The sequence below is a fragment of the Selaginella moellendorffii genome, unplaced genomic scaffold, assembly GCF_000143415.4.
Source record: "Selaginella moellendorffii unplaced genomic scaffold, v1.0 SELMOscaffold_82, whole genome shotgun sequence".
Taxonomy (NCBI): Eukaryota; Viridiplantae; Streptophyta; class Lycopodiopsida; order Selaginellales; family Selaginellaceae; genus Selaginella; species Selaginella moellendorffii.
In genome coordinates this window covers 824,284-840,694 of record NW_003314343.1, presented here as the reverse complement: position 1 = coordinate 840,694, position 16,411 = coordinate 824,284, and the positions used below count along the sequence as shown (strand labels likewise).

At 42.8% G+C, this 16,411-nt stretch overlaps 3 protein-coding genes across 4 annotated transcripts; 2 read left to right on the top strand and 1 right to left on the bottom strand.

The window, feature by feature from the left end:
* Window positions 1-6,086: 6,086 nt before the first annotated feature.
* LOC9630260 (transcription factor bHLH13) lies at window positions 6,087-7,436 on the bottom strand. The gene is made up of 6 exons (XM_002987502.2): window positions 7,321-7,436; window positions 7,005-7,226; window positions 6,847-6,943; window positions 6,745-6,759; window positions 6,630-6,686; window positions 6,087-6,572 (listed from the first exon to the last, which is right to left on the bottom strand). Exons 1-6 carry the CDS (start codon window positions 7,419-7,421, stop codon window positions 6,495-6,497), a joined length of 570 nt encoding a protein of 189 aa, XP_002987548.1. The 5' UTR covers window positions 7,422-7,436; the 3' UTR covers window positions 6,087-6,494.
* A 2,002-nt stretch (window positions 7,437-9,438) lies between these two features.
* On the top strand, window positions 9,439-10,041 carry LOC9629796. 2 transcript variants are annotated; one of them, XM_024661438.1, is made up of 3 exons: window positions 9,439-9,556; window positions 9,612-9,686; window positions 9,744-10,041. In XM_024661438.1, exons 1-3 carry the CDS (start codon window positions 9,469-9,471, stop codon window positions 9,890-9,892), a joined length of 312 nt encoding a protein of 103 aa, XP_024517206.1. In that variant the 5' UTR covers window positions 9,439-9,468; the 3' UTR covers window positions 9,893-10,041. The 2 variants fall into 2 exon arrangements, with proteins under 2 accessions (XP_024517206.1, XP_002987609.1); XM_002987563.2 differs by having other exon boundaries at window positions 9,741-10,041.
* Window positions 10,042-14,322: 4,281 nt separating this feature from the next.
* Window positions 14,323-16,393, top strand: LOC9630258 (adenosylhomocysteinase 1). Its single transcript, XM_002987562.2, has 4 exons — window positions 14,323-14,449; window positions 14,601-15,311; window positions 15,382-15,918; window positions 16,008-16,393. Exons 2-4 carry the CDS (start codon window positions 14,601-14,603, stop codon window positions 16,215-16,217), a joined length of 1,458 nt encoding a protein of 485 aa, XP_002987608.1. The 5' UTR covers window positions 14,323-14,449; the 3' UTR covers window positions 16,218-16,393.
* Window positions 16,394-16,411: the final 18 nt, after the last annotated feature.

Sequence of the window (16,411 nt, the reverse complement as noted above, 5' to 3'; positions counted from 1 at the left end):
ATGCACTACCTGTTTAGGACTTTTGTGTCTTTTATGTCGATATTGAGCTAAGTGTATGCTTGCTGTAAAGCTTTACCATAGTATGTATTCACATGCTATATGTCAGCTTTAAAAGAAATTGTCCGATTCCTAAATCTGAGACTATGTAAACAGTAATAGAATATATTATGTTATTTGAAAATGAAATATTGTGTGTGGAATGACATTAGGGCATAGTGGGGTAAAGAAAATAATTTTTTTAACCATTTTTCAAAAGGGTAGAATTTTTTTTTTAAGGGCTAACCTTCAAAACAAAGAAACTTTTAAAATGCAAAAGCTTAAAGATTTTGAAAATTCTTCTCTTGTCCTTGACTGTCAAGTTTGTTTGGTAGTGGGGATGGTTCTTCCTTAAGCTTACTTTGATTATCCTTACATAAAATGTGTGAGTCACTTGGTAATATGAGGGGAAGTGTACCTTAGGTGGGCAGCTTGGCAAAATATTGCAAAATATATGAAAAAAAGCAAATACATGTTTGTTTAAATTATTATAATACACATGACTCACAAAATTATACTTTAAAACACAGCTTTTTTTTATGTATGGGCATACAATGGTGCCTTTCTAAATTAGTGCCATATATACAATTTTCTACACTACATTTGAATCAACATTAAAAAAATTTTATATGTCAAAAGGGTTTAGAGTTTGGGTTAGGACTTGTAGTTATATTTTTGAATAAAAAATACTGAATAAAGGATCTTGCCTCCTTATTTGGAGTGGATTAATTGTAAGTAACAAAAAAAATAGATCTATAAGAATTCAAATATAGAGGGTAAAGGCAATCTTTTTTTAATTAGTTAAAAATATTGGGATATTTGGGTTTGAATTATTGGGTTGGGTGATCTCCCAGAAAATGAAAATTCAAAACCTTACACCAATGTACATTGCACTGATATCTCATTTTTATAAGTTAGGAGGCTAGGAAAGGGTGTATCACCTCAAGAGTGTTATTGTGGTTTAAATGCTTTTCTTGCAACATATGATGTGGGGACCAAGGGAATGCTACAATAAAACTATGCTTCTAAACTATAAGAAATGAGCCACAGTTGTGTGAAATAAGAGTAAAGAGATTATCACAATCAAGAGATTATAAATCTGCATTCAATGATACAAAACAAAAAAGTGATTGTTAAATTTGTGGTGACCTCATGTTGTTTGAGATTAGTTTTGCATAGGATGTCATGCCATGTATATAGGGTATATCCCATGACAAAAATATTATATACATAATCACATTTTGATTGCTAATATAGCAATTGAAAAGTGATTGTGTGCATAATATTTTTGTATGCAACTCAAAAAAAAACAATAAATCTATATATGATAAATAATTTAAGCATTATAACAAATATACACAATTATATTCATTGCCATACCAAAGATGGTAAGAGAAAAATGGAATATAAAAATATACACTAACAAAATGGATAGAGGAATTCATCACGTTTGGAATATTCATTCATCCAAAAAATATTATAAAATATTCTAAAATAATAATCTATTTTAATCCCCTTCAAGGAAAAGGGCTACATAAATTTATTTAATTTGAGAAAATATAAGTATGTAAATTTTAAAACTTGATTTGCTGTTTAATTATATAGCTTAAGTCAATTCATGCAATAATAATATGTTATACGCAACAACACTTGATTTGCTTAGTAGTATATATTAATCCAATTAATCAAATGGAAGTTTATAATTATAAACATGTTTACAATTTATAAATATAAATTAATCTAAATAAATAACAACCATTAGATAGTAAAGTATTCTAGAATATTTACACACAAGAGAGCTCTTCGTTTTGTATCAAAGCCTATCGTGAGACCCCGTGGGGCGGTCAGAAATGAGATCCAAGTCCTGCTCGGCAACACGACCTTTGTTGCTCTTTCTGGATTTGTGTGCCTCCCGGATTTTCTCCCCCAGCAGCTCGTAGAGAGTGCTCAGCGTGAAGCTGCACTGGAAGTTGATCAGAAAAAGTCGACTTACATTATGAAAAAAAGCGCACTTTAAAGGCAGCATATAGCTCCGCCAGAAGCTTTTCCTTGTTTCTGTTGATCACAGTATCAACTGCAGTCTTTTACGTGGCACTGGTGAGCATTGTGCATGGGATAACCAAACAGTCGACTTTACTTATAATAGACTTGCGACTCGCATCTACCAAATGAACAAACATGAGCTTTTGTTTTCGGAGCACCTTTCCAGACGCGATGTAGCGCAAGACAATGGACAAGTGGTGCGGGCGATGTATCTTGTGGCAAGAAAAGTCGAAGGGCAAAGAAAACCACTGCTCGAAGCCGTTCTCCATTCCGGCCTGCAAAGAGACGTAAGGTGGTGCAAATGGGCTCACCTCTTGGATGATGGCATAGGTAGGGTATGCTCGCAAAATCAAATTTTGCGAGTGACAAGAACATTTATTGATCATTCATTATTAGATGACTTACATCCACTTGGAGGCAAGATCCTCCTGTCAACCTGGCCATTCTGTACTCTCTGGCGAGCGAACGCTAATTCATTATCCAGGATGGAGCCTGATTTACCTCAGGATGCTACACACAGCGACCCGAATCATCAAATCTACAGCGCCCATATTGGAGCAAATAGTGCCAAATACACTTCCCTGTACAATGCTGACTGCTCCTTTTCCTTCCTGTCAATCTCTTCCAACTCAGGTCTAGTACCCTTATATCCATACTTCCATCCAGTCAGGCTTCACGGGCTGCTTTCATGAACTCCACCACCGATACCACCGTTTCCATCGCCTTTCTCCGCCCTAAAACAATCAAGGGAAAAAGACAAGTGAAAAGGAAAAGGCTTCAGCAGGAATATCTGATATGAATGAAGCATTGAAATTCTTTTCAGCTCTCACCATCAGCTCGTGAAGCCTATGCAATTAGGTATGCTCCTCTTTTGGACTTCCACTAGTTTGCTACTCGAGGATTTCAATTTTGAGAGCACTCAGCAATCATCCTTGCATCTTTAACTCTCAACACTTTGCTCCAACTTCCAAATTTCCAAAACCAAGTTACTGGCTCACTGTTATGCCAGCTGGAAGCTGGAAGCTGCAAGTTCCCAAGTGTGCTCTGGGATCCCTAGGAAAATTCTTTGCATGTGTCATAAACAGTCACAATCATTGATCATTGGGAGGGTGTTTCTAGCATCCATAGGGAGAAAAGAGAGATTCATATGTTGAGCACTTTTCACAATCTTGAGTTGAAAGGATATACTCAGGTTTTCAAATTATGTTGCAAGGTGTACACACCTCAACTCATTGAATAAAGTAATCAGATACAATGACAATATAATAACACCCCCTATGAAAATGGCCCATCAAATTATATATGACCAATTCAAATGGACTAGAAACTTGCATAAGTGGCACTATAAAGATGTTGCCAAACATTGACAATAAAGCAGTGAATGGAGGAGATTGTTAAACCTGAATCCACGAAGACGATCACCTTAGTAACATTAACAACACAAAAGAAAATGAATATAAACCAACCATTCATCCTCCATCAACTCCACACAGCATGCTGTGAAAGAGTGGAGGAGTACTCCTGTTATCCATGAACATCTAGATACATCCATTACTTTTCCAATTGTTCAACAGGAAACAATTCTACATCTTCACCACCAGGTGCAACTGTAGCTTGACATGGATTCCTATGTGGCAATGTACACGAGCACCACCACCACAACCACCACCGCCACCTTGTTCTTGTGTTGCTAAACTGGCTGGAGGGTCGACCTCCATCCGCGTGGTAGACTTGCCAAGTGCAAGCTGAGGGAAGGAAGAAGTGCTGCATGGAACATGTACTGCGAAATGCAGCTCCTAATAACATCATGCCCACCACAAACAAAATAAAACAACTCCAACCTGATAGACTCTGACATATTGGGATCCACGTCTATGTGATTACTGGGTGTTGCTACAAATGGCACTTCAGGAACACAGTAGGTCTTAATTTACAAACCATTCAATAGGCTCACTTTATAAATTTAGTACTAATCTTCTTCGAGTAGCTCCAAGTTGAGTTGCATCACCGCTTCTTCCACTGCCTGGATCATTGCTCCAGGGAAAACATCCGGCTGCAGCTCTCGGAGTAAGATATGGAGCCGGCCCGCTTTCGAAGTCGTTGTCGTTCCAAACTTGAGAGCATAGAAAGAGAGCGCCAGAGACAACACGTCGTCCTCCTCCGCATACGGCAACATATCAGAAGGAGACTGGTACCCGACAGTTCCCACCATCTCGCTGTAAGCACGGCTCTCGCCTTTGAAGCACGACACATCGTAGTCGTTTATCTTGAGCACGTTGCCCGGAAACACGACCAGGTTGTCTGGCTTCACGTCGCGGTGAAGAACACCCTTGGAATGGAGATGCTTGAGCCCCCGGTATGCCTGATTCCACATATCATCCATCGCTTCCATGTCGGCAATGTGCTCCCGACCCAAAGGCTGGCCATAGCCCTCGAGCTCCAGAAAGCCAAACACGTCATTGTTCTCCCCAATGCTCACCATCCCCCAGTTCACAAGCCTCCGCACGTTGCAGTGCCCGTCGGATGCTGCATGGATGCGTCGCTCCATCTCAGCACTCGATGGCGAGCAGATCTTGAGGACATTGAATGCCGATCGTCGGAGCACCACAAGGGACTTCTTGCCATAAGCCACCGGCGTCAGATCTGAGAGCGGGATATCAGTGCTTGGTCCCACGAAACGAACACTCAGCAGCGGTAGATCGTACATTCGCTGCAGTTCCTCCGTATAGGAGACCAACGTACAGAATCCAGGCATCGGTTTAGGAGGTAGAACGTCTTTCAGGCTGATGCTCTCCAAGCTGGTCTCATTTAGCCACGAAAGCTTCATCAGCACAAAATCCGGACTGAAGTCGGCCAGCTGCAGAGGCAAAGGAAATCCCGGCGTCACCTGAACCTTATCCGTCACTCGCAGGTACTTGACAATCCAGAACCTGTCCATGCGGCAAAACAGGCACCCCAGACGAGCCGTCTCATCCGTTCCCTCGATTCCCGTTTTCAGATAGTCTGTTTCCTGCTTTATCAGCGTAGCATTGGCCACCATACCCGTCTCATCCTTATCAGTTGCATAGAAAACCTTCGTTTTCACTTCCGACACAACTCTTGGCTTGCCGCATATAAAGCCCTGCAAGCCGTGCCCACCGAAATTCAAGCCTGTCTGACCAATCGAAGCAGCTCGTAAGAAGGCCAAGACGCCGGGATAATAGGCGCTCTCCTTTGGCTTCACCTTGGCAAGCCTGAGCTCTCTCAGGCTTGTAAGGTCTACCTTGGCGGCCTCGCGCTCGAGCAAAGCTAGCCACTTTAGAGCCACAAGCATGGTACTCGACCGGCCGCCCAGTAGGATATCCGGCTCCACTAGCATGGGCTCGTATACTTGGTAATCCTTCACCCTCTTCGTCTGACTCCTTGCGACTGTCACAGCGGTGTTTTCGTCCCTGCGTCGCTTGCCTGATCACCATCGCCAAGAATGAGCGGAGACCAAGAGCAAAAAACCAGTTACTTTACCTTCGGATCCACGCACATGAAGCGCAAAGCTCACAGGAAGTGGGCCGTCTGGTAAGTACTCCGGATTGTACCATCCATCGCCGGGAACGAGGACCGAATCCACAGAAGGCAGTTCTTCCTGCAGCCATCCCCGAAGGCCGGCCACATCGGGCAGAGCGCTGGGAACTGGCCTACCTCTCCTCCCCTTGTGCCGCAGCACTCCTTCGTCTAGTTCCGCTTCGCCTGTGGGATGGATGTACAAAACGCGCTGCGCTCGCAGAAACGCCATCCTTGTTCTGCGTATATACTTTTTACGCTCAGAGATAAACTGGACGCTGACCCTAGCCCTAACTTTTCTTGCTCTGGACGAGGACGTACATTTCTTTTCTCTACATCTTGGACTGTTTTTCTCCTCTGATTTTTCAAAGCAAGACGATGAAGATCTTTGAGGTGACGTTTCCAATACTGCAAAGCAGCTGGTCTTCCGTGAGACACAGTTTGTAAAGGCTGTTGGAGATTTCCACCAAGAAGAAAAATTAGTACGTTTCTGTTGCAAACCAATCCCATCAGGGTGGAGGTGAGGAGCATGCACAATCTCTGTTCTAAGCAGCGTGTGCTCGTCCTTCATCCATGAGATCATGCCAAAACACAATGCTAGCGATGTTGAGCTTGTCGAGCAAGTGACAAGGGTTGTCAAGGCCTCGAGGAAATATGATCTCTATTGGAATGCATACGGCGTTTTGATTGGGAGATGTTGAGAGGACATATGACCCAGGAGACTTTTCTTTCAGAGGAGGCAAGAAATCCCCAGGGGCACAAGCTGGAAACTTCCTGGTGCTGGATATAGGACCGGATAGCAACGAGGAATCCTGCGGGTTCAAGAGCAATGAATAGAAACTTCAAAGGTGGGAAAGAAGTTGCTGTTGCTGCGGTTGCTACTGTGATTGCTGCTGCTGCTGCTCCTCCTCAAAGTATCTCCTTATGTCTTGGAGTGTCCGCGAGCACTCGTTAACCTGCGGCACCACATATATCATCTCCAACAGAGAGAAGCGAAAAACACGAAAGCTTACGATTTCGGTGGATCCCAGCTCCACAACTCCGTTTCGGGTGGGAACACAGACGATTGTCTGCAGCGTGGAGTACGTGAGAGATCTATACAACATGGCCAGTTCAACTTTTGGTTACCTGAATTCCTGCGCTCTGGGCACAAGCACAGAGGGGAGGAGTGAAGTCAGCACGCAATCTTGGAGCGCAGGTGATAAAAACAAAGGAAAAAGAATACGTTACCTTGGCAAGCTCCAGTCGCGCACACTGAAAGTTAATGGGCTTGACAGTGTCGCAAATCCATATGTGCTGCCCAAACTGGAACGCCCGCCCTGGAATGCTGCGAGTTCTCCTGGAGCTTATCAGCCTTGGAACAAGACAAGAAGCGTGTTTCTACGTACCCTTCACCGCAGGCGAAATTCCACGACATGGAGAGGAGATAGAACCACTCCTGGTCGGTGACATGGTCCACCTCTCGATAATCCTCCTCGGGATGGCACAGGTCGTGGAGCTCGCGGAGGACCTTGCGCCTGAGAATTTGGTCGGCATCGAACTGCTTGGCCTCGTTCCGCTGGGTACTGTTCTCGTTGGTGGAGAAGTAGCCGTCGCCCCAGCTCAGAATCCTGAAGTGAAGTGAGCGCCTTTTAGAACCATGGCAGATGATGCTAGGTGATGCTACGAGAGAGAGAGAGAGAGAGAGAGAGAGAGAGAGCTTACATCTGGCCGTCGGCGCTGGAGAGCTGCCAGACGATTGCATACGTCCAGCAGCAGAGGGACGAGTTGTCGACGAGGAAGGTGAGCTTGTGCTGCAGCGCCATGTCCGCAAACGTGCTCTGGATGCCCCCCCCCGCCCACCTCCTCCTGGAACGGATTGAAAGAATCCATTCCCCCTCTCCCCCTCTCGCCTCCCCTCTCTCTCCCTCTCCCTCTCCCTCTCCCTCTTAGAGCTGCTACAGGAAGAACACACAAATCTCTGGCAACATCCCCCAGATCTAGCAGCTCGTAATCAATCTGGCGCTGCCTGGACCTCCTCTCTTAACGGGCTGTGGCTCGCCCGTTAACTTGATCTAGCCGTTGGCAGCCGTCGGATGATGTCAGGTTCTCTGCGAGAAGGCTAACAACTGCCAGGTTCTCCAAAACCCAGCTACCAGCTGCCAGTTCTAGAGAAACCCTCTCATCCTCGAATCACGTTATTCCACGTGTCCGTTAACGGTCTTAAGGCCGTTTCCCGGGCACAGGCGCCCAACCCGAGGGAGCTCTTCTCAGTTGGTTGCGATGAGAGAAGCAAAAACACAAGTGCGTGCTGCGAAAGGAGTGGAGGTTGCGCGGCGCGCGCCTTCCATATGTATATAATATTCTCTATAGTGGTTGAAGCAGTCCAAATTGTATGTTAATTTGCCTTTTATTCTTTAATTTTACTTTTCTAAAATTTCTTGAGTGGCTGATTTAAACCCTGGGTTTTAATATGACTTTAGAGAAGATTGATCTCAATCAATGTCTTACTAAAGATTCCTTTCTGAGTTGTTTTTTGCCAACATGACTCTAACTAGTTTTTCTCCATTCGAGATGCTACTTTTAATATTACTTCATAATAGTTTAATTTGGGTGTGGTAGTGAATATACCTAGAATATATTTAAATATTCGAGAATACTTTACTATCTAATGGCTGTTATTTATTTAGATTACTCTTATATTTATAAATTGTAAACATGTTTACAATTATAAACTTCCATTTGATTAATTTGATTAATCAATAGGAATAACACTACTACTAAGAAAATTAAGTGTTGCTGCATGCAGCACGCAATACATTATTATTATTATTGCATGAATTGACTTAAGCTATATAAGTAAGCAGCAAATCAAGTTTTAAAATTGACATATTTATATTTTCTCAAATTAAATAGATTTATGTAGCCCTTTTCCTTGAAGGGCAATAAAATAGATTATTCTTTCAGAATATTTTTTCTTTTCTAAAGGATGAATGAGTATTCCAAATGTGCCCTTACCATCTATATTTGAATTCTTATAGATCGAATTGTTTTAAACATCACAACTACAAGCCCTAACCCAAAGTGTAAACCCTTCTAACATATTAAAAAATTTGACATTGAGTCAAATATAGCGTAGAAAATTGTATATGTGACACTAACTTAGAAAGGCATTATTGCATGCCCATACGTAAAAAAAAGTTGTATAATTTTGTGAGTCACACATGTGTATTACAATAATTTAAACACACATATATTTAATTTTTTTCATATATTTTGCAATGTTTTGCCAAATTGAGGTACACTTCCCCTTGTATTACCAAGTGACTCACACATTTTATATGAGAATAACTAAGGTAAGCCTAAGGAAGAACTATCCCCACTACCCAACAAGAGCCACTTGACAGTCAAGGACAAGAAAAGAACTTTCAAAATCTTTAAGCTTTTGTATTTTAAAAGTTTCTTTGTTTTGAAGGTTAGCCCTTAAAAACAAATTTCTACCCTTTTCAAAAATGGTCAAATAAAATTACCCACCTCAAATTCATCACCAACTTCATTTTCAACTAACATAATATATTTTATTACTGTTTACATAGTCTCAGTGTCACAATGCGGACAATTTATTACTGTTTACATAGTCTCAGTGTCACAATGCGGACAATTTCTTTTGCAGCTCTGGCGTCAGTGTTAAAGTTGACATATAGCATGTGAATACGTACTACGTTATGTACAACGTTTTACAGCTAGCATACACGTGGCTCAATATAATTGGCTGCTTGCAGCAGCACGTTTTAAATACAACCAGCTCTAGAATATATAAACTGTAGGCTTCTATGATTCCTAGCGCTCATTCAATCGGTTGTATCCAGTCTCATGCCAATGGCTCTCCGCTTTACTCTTTTTCTTGCTGTAGCATGCACCATGGCAATGTTTATGGCATCTGCTCGTCCTGCTAATATCGGTGAGTGTGAGATGTGGCTCCGGTTTCTTGGTCACTGACATTCCCTGTGCTGCAGGAGAAGAGGTTTACGACATAACTCGGCAGAACCAGGAGGTAGCTGGCTTCGCTGAAGATCATCCTGTTAACACTGGTGAGTGTGAGGTTTCATTGGCTCTTTTGGTCACTAAGATTCTGTGTGATGCAGAAGATGATCATGGGGATCTAGCTCTCACCTTGAATGAGAATTGTGCCGGCAAGGGCAAGAGTTGTGCACCGTTCTATATTCCAAGGGGAGTACAGTGCTGTTCGGGGCTCCACTGCATAGCAGTCCTCGGTGTTGGTGGATGGTGTGCATGATTGACTCTATGTTTCTTTGCCTACATCGCAAAGGTTGTTATAATAAGGTTTCTATTTCCTCCCTAGAATGTCGTGAGGAAAGATTGATAGAAGATCGTGGCTACCGACTAGTGCATCTATTAACAATGTAGAGCTCCCTGATGCCATCGCCATGAAGCAGAGTCTGACGGACAAGAAGAGGACGCCAACCCGCTCAAGAACTTCACTGAGATGGTGAAGCTCAACCACTGCGAGGACTATGATGTTATTGTCTTGTCTAAACTTTGCGGTCGGTATTGTGTTGTGTCCTGGAGGCGATAGTTTTGAGAGAGCTCTGCGATTACGGCAGTCCAGGAGACACCATCTCGATCCTCGGGGGCTGCTGGGGGCATTCGAAGCGGGCGTACGCAGAGACCCACGACGGCGATCAAACACGAGCTTCGCTTCGTCTCGGTGAGCTCTCCGAACTGGGACAAGGAGCCACGTCCAGTAGCTCCTCCCCCGCTCGGGCATGGAATTGCCTGGTTGTCCTCAGAAACGTACATCTTTCAAGTGTTCTTAAATAACTGGTATCTCCAAGTTGAGAAAGGATGCATTGTGACGCATGCACTACCTTTTAGGACTTTTGTGTCTTTTATGTCGATATTGAGCTACGTGTATGCTTGCGGTAAAGCTTTGTGCATACCGTAGTACGTATTCACATGCTATATGTCAGCTTTAACACTGGCAAAAAGGACGCCAGAGCTGCAAAAGAAATTGCCCGATTCCTAAATCTGAGACTATGTAAACAGTAATAGAATATATTATGTTGATTGAAAATGAAATATTGTGTGTGGAATGACATTAGGGCATAGTGGGGTAATTAAATCTATAAGAATTCAAATATAGAAAGTAGAGGCAATCTTTTTTTAATTAGTTAAGAATTTTGGGATATTTTGAATAATATTGGGTTGGGTGATCTCCCAGAAAATAAAAATTCAAAAACTTACACCAATGTACATTGCACTAATATCTCAAAACTATAAATTAGGAGGTTAGGAAGGGGTGTATCACCTCAAGAGTGTTATTGTGGTTTAAATGCTTTTCTTGCAACATATGATGTGGGGACCAAGGGAATGCTACAATAAAATTATGCTTCTAAATTATAAGAAATGAGCCACAGTTGTGTGAAATAAGAGTAAAGAGATGATCACAATCAAGAGATTATAAATCTGCACTCAATCATACAAGACAAAAAACCGTTTGTTAGATTTGTGGTGATCTTATGTTGTTTGAGATTAGTTTTGCATAGGATGTCACGCCATGTATATAGGGTATATCCCATGACAAAAATATTATATACATAATCACATTTTGATTGCTAATATAGCAATTGAAAAGTGATTGTGTGCATAATATTTTTGTATACAACTCAAAACAAACAATAAATCTACATATGATAAATAATTTAAGCATTATAACAAATATACACAATTATATTCATTGCCATACCAAAGAGGTGGTAAGAGAAAAATGGAATATAAAATTATACACTAACAAAATGGATAGAGAAATTCATCACATTTGGAATATTCATTCATCCTTTAGAAAAGAAAAAAATATTCTGAAAGAATAATCTATTTTATTGCCCTTCAAGGAAAAGGGCTACATAAATCTATTTAATTTGAGAAAATATAAATATGTCAATTTTAAAACTTGATTTGCTACTTACTTATATAGCTTAAGTCAATTCATGCAATAATAATATGTTATACGCAACAACACTTGATTTTCTTAGTAGTAGTGTTATTCCTATATATTAATCCAATTAATCAAATGGAAGTTTATAATTATAAACATGTTTACAATTTATAAATACAAAATTAATCTAAATAAATAACAACCATTAGATAGTAAAGTATTCTAGAATATTTACTCACAAGAGAGCTGTTCGTAGAGCATTTCGTATCAAAGCCTATCGTGAGGCCCCGTGTTGTCCAGGGCGGTCGGAAATGAGATCCAAGTCCTGCTCGGCAACACGACCTTTGTTGCTCTTTCTGGATTTGTGTGCCTCCCGGATTTTCTCCCGCAGCAGCTCGTAGAGAGTGCTCAGCGTGGCGCCAGTAAAGCTGCACTGGAAGTTGATCAGAAAAAGTCGACTTACATTATGAAAAAAAGCGCACTTTAAAGGCAGCATATAGCTCCGCGAGAAGCTTTTCCTTGTTTCTGTTGATCACAGTATCAACTGCAGTCTTTTACGTGGCACTGGTGAGCATTGTGCATGGGATAACCAAACAGTCGACTTTAGTTATAATAGACTCACGACTCGCGACTGATGTGCATCTACCAAACGAACAAACATGAGCTTTTGTTTTCGGAGCACCTTTCCAGACGCGATGTAGTGCAAGACAATGGACAGGTGGTGCGGGCGATGTATCTTGTGGCAAGAAAAGTCGAAGGGCAAAGAAAACCACAGAAGCCTGCTCGAAGCCGTTCTCCACTCCGGCCTGCAAAGAGACGTAAGGTGGTGCAAATGGGCTCACCTCTTGGATGATGGCATAGATAGGGTATGCTCGCAAAATCAAAATTTGCGAGTGACAAAAACATTTCTTGATCATTCATTATTCGATGACTTACATCCACTTGGAGGCAAGATCCTCCTGTCAACCTGGTCATTCTGGACTCTCTGGCGAGCGAACGCTAATTCATTATCCAGGATGGAAGCTGATTTACCTCGATACTCTGGAGGATGCTACACACAGCGACCCGAATCATCAAATCCACAGCGCCCATAACAAATGCAACCTTTCTCCGCCCTAAAACTATCAAGGAAAAAAGACCAGTGAAAAGGAAAATTCTTCAGCAGATATGAATGAAGCATTGAAGACTAGGATGTGAAATTCTTTTCAGCTCTCACCATCAGCTCGTGAAGCCTATGCAATTAGGTATGCTCCTCTTTTGTTTGCCACTCGTGGTTAGGATTTCAATTTTGAGAGCACTCACCCAATCATGCTTGCATCTCTAACTCTCAACACTTTGCTCCAGCTTCCAAATTTCCAAAACCAAGTTACTGGCTCACTGTTATGCCAGTACAATCAGCTGGAGGCTGCGAGTTCCCAGGTGTGCTCTGGAATCCTTAGGAAAATTCTTTGCATGTATCACAAACAGTCATTGGGAGGGTGTTTCTAGCATCCACAGGGAGATTAAATTTCATTAGCCAAGTGATCAGGTATCTGGAGGGAGTGAGACTTTTGTGTTTCACATCCATATACCCTAGGTGTTGCTTCATATTTCTCCTTTTTAACATCCTCAGCCTCAAAGTGAAAGTGGACAGACACACGCACACATGAGGAAAGAATTATATATGACTGTGTATGAATGAGTATGTATATTTGGATAATCACTGCTAGATCATCTCTATGATCCACACCTGGATCTAAGCTTGAATCGTGCATACCATGGATGAGATGATGGAACATGGGGAGCTAATTAAAAAAGCATAGGAAAAACTCTTTGTGCTTAGTCTTTGCTTTGCTTGCACACCTAAGTGGCATTTTGAGGTAGTGCAATTTTTAGGAGTGGCAAGTATCCTCCAGAATTTCAAGTAAGTAGCAGAAATGATTGTTCCTTTAGTCTTAACGATTTATTCTTATTGTGGATACATTTTCCATGATATAAATACATGTCTATATATATATATATATATATATATATATATATATATATATATATATATATATATATATATATATATATATATATATATAAACATATAGCATATGGATTGTTCATTTGGAATTGAATCTGGTCCATTCATTCTTGTATATAAGTATATCAATTAATATATTAACATATACAAAATTATCTAGAAAATAATGACAATTAAGATATATTAGATGAAAAACTTATTTTAATGTACTCTCTCTCTCTCTCTCTCTCTCTCTATATATATATATATTATGAATTATCTATTTTTATTGGGATAGTGAGAGCCTCATTAATTTTTTATATTAATTGAAGTTAAAATTCTAATGGTTATATTACATAAACATTTGAATATAATTGCTAGTGACATGTGATTCTTGAAGCTGCAAGGGCAACACAACTATGATCCCATAATGTACTATGAAATCTAGAGGTTGGAGTTGAGCCCATAGTTATGTGGAACATTTAGAAATGGACAAATTGTGGCCAGTAAAAGTACACAGTACAGTGGTGAATCTCTTTATCAATAAAATAATCCTGCAAAATTGCACTTTGTCCCCAAATATAAATTTTGAAGAAGAGGATCGAAAAATCTGTAGCAAAATGGCACTGTTAATTTAAAACTCAACCACACTATCAACCAGTCAACAATGGAATGCGGTTGGACGGAATTGAACGAGTGACCCATTGTTCGATTTGGTAGGTAAGCTCATCTAGTCAGCGATTTGCCACGTGCCAGTGTCTAATTCGTCCTGACGGGGCCCATTGAAGTATAACAAAAAGGGTTTCACGGGAGTGAAGCGACCTCGTTCTTTCAGGCTCTTCCAAGGCGGCGGCAGCGGCATTCGACGCTCTCGCAGCTCAGATCTCTCTCGATCTCTCGGCGCTATCAAGGTGAGCTCCCGATTGGAATGTAGATCCAGGGTTTCAGCACTCGCAATCTCTCCAAATCTTGCGGCTTTTGAGCTTAGGGTCGTCGAAATATCCTAGATCTTGGCGTCGCGCATTTCTATCTTCCAGATCTGACGCATTCTTGCTCTCGCAGATGGCTCTATCGGTTGAGAAGACTGCCGCCGGGCGCGAGTACAAGGTCAAGGATATGTCCCAGGCGGATTTTGGAAGGCTGGAGATCGAGCTCGCTGAGGTCGAAATGCCGGGCCTTATGGCCTGTAGAACCGAGTTTGGCCCCGCGCAGCCATTCAAGGGAGCTCGGATCACTGGCTCGCTCCACATGACGATTCAAACGGCTGTTTTGATCGAGACTCTCACGGCCCTTGGTGCTGAGGTTCGCTGGTGCTCGTGCAACATCTTCTCCACCCAGGACCACGCTGCTGCCGCGATTGCCCGTGACAGCGCCGCGGTGTTTGCATGGAAAGGGGAGAACTTGCAGGAGTATTGGTGGTGCACTGAGCGTGCTCTCGACTGGGGTGTTGGCGGCGGCCCAGATCTCATTGTCGACGATGGTGGCGATGCCACTTTGCTCATCCACGAGGGTGTCAAGGCCGAGAAGGAGTTTGAGAAGAATGGAACGCTGCCGGATCCGAGCTCCACCACTAACCAGGAGTTCCAGATCGTTCTTGGGATCCTCAAGGAGGGCCTCCAGGTCGATCCCAAGAGGTACCACAAGATGATGGAGAGGCTTGTTGGTGTTTCTGAGGAGACCACCACTGGTGTCAAGAGGCTCTACCAGATGCAGTCGAATGGATCGCTGCTCTTCCCGGCTATCAATGTCAACGATTCAGTCACCAAGAGCAAGGTACTCACGACTTCTTTTGTTTATTCTCTTGAAAAGTTAGTGCTCATCGTGAGTGCTTTTCTTTTTACAGTTCGACAACCTTTACGGCTGCCGACACTCTCTCCCTGATGGACTCATGCGAGCAACTGATGTGATGATCGCTGGGAAGGTCGCAGTCGTCGCTGGATACGGAGATGTCGGCAAGGGTTGCGCCTCAGCAATGAAGGCCGCTGGAGCTCGCGTCATTGTGACCGAGATTGATCCAATCTGCGCTCTCCAGGCTCTGATGGAGGGTCTCGAGGTGCTGACTCTGGAGGATGTTGTCTCGGTGGCTGACATCTTCGTGACAACCACTGGAAACAAGGACATCATCATGGTAGACCACATGAAGAAGATGAAGAACAACGCCATCGTGTGCAACATCGGTCACTTCGACAACGAGATCGACATGCTGGGCCTTGAGACATACCCCGGCGTGAAGAGGATCACCATCAAGCCTCAGACCGACCGCTGGGTGTTCCCGGAGACAGGCACCGGGATCATCGTCCTTGCTGAGGGTCGTCTCATGAACTTGGGCTGCGCGACCGGGCATCCCAGCTTCGTCATGTCCTGCTCTTTCACGAACCAGGTGAGAACTATATCTCTGTTTCTCAGTGACTTAGATATAGCGGCTGTGACTTCGAAGCGTGCTAACTTGAAATTCGACTCCTTTCCCAGGTGATTGCGCAGCTGGAGCTGTGGAACGAGAGGAAGTCCGGCAAGTACGAGAAGAAGGTCTACGTTCTTCCAAAGCACTTGGACGAGAAGGTGGCGGCGCTGCATCTGCCCAAGCTGGGTGCCAAGCTGACCAAGCTCTCCGCCGACCAGGCCGCGTACATCAACGTTCCAGTGGAAGGTCCATACAAGCCCGCTCACTACCGCTACTAGAGCGAGCGCGCGTCTCTCCCCGGATCGAAAGGGAGGAACCGGGAGGTACTCGAGCAAAAAACTCCGAGCTTTTAATCCTTTTTCGTTCGTTACTATTTCTTACGAGAGTGGCAATGCCAAGCTCTCGCGTTTTGTCTCACTAAAAGTTTCTTAAAAATAACGATGTTTTGGGCTAAGATTGTTTAAAGGACAGC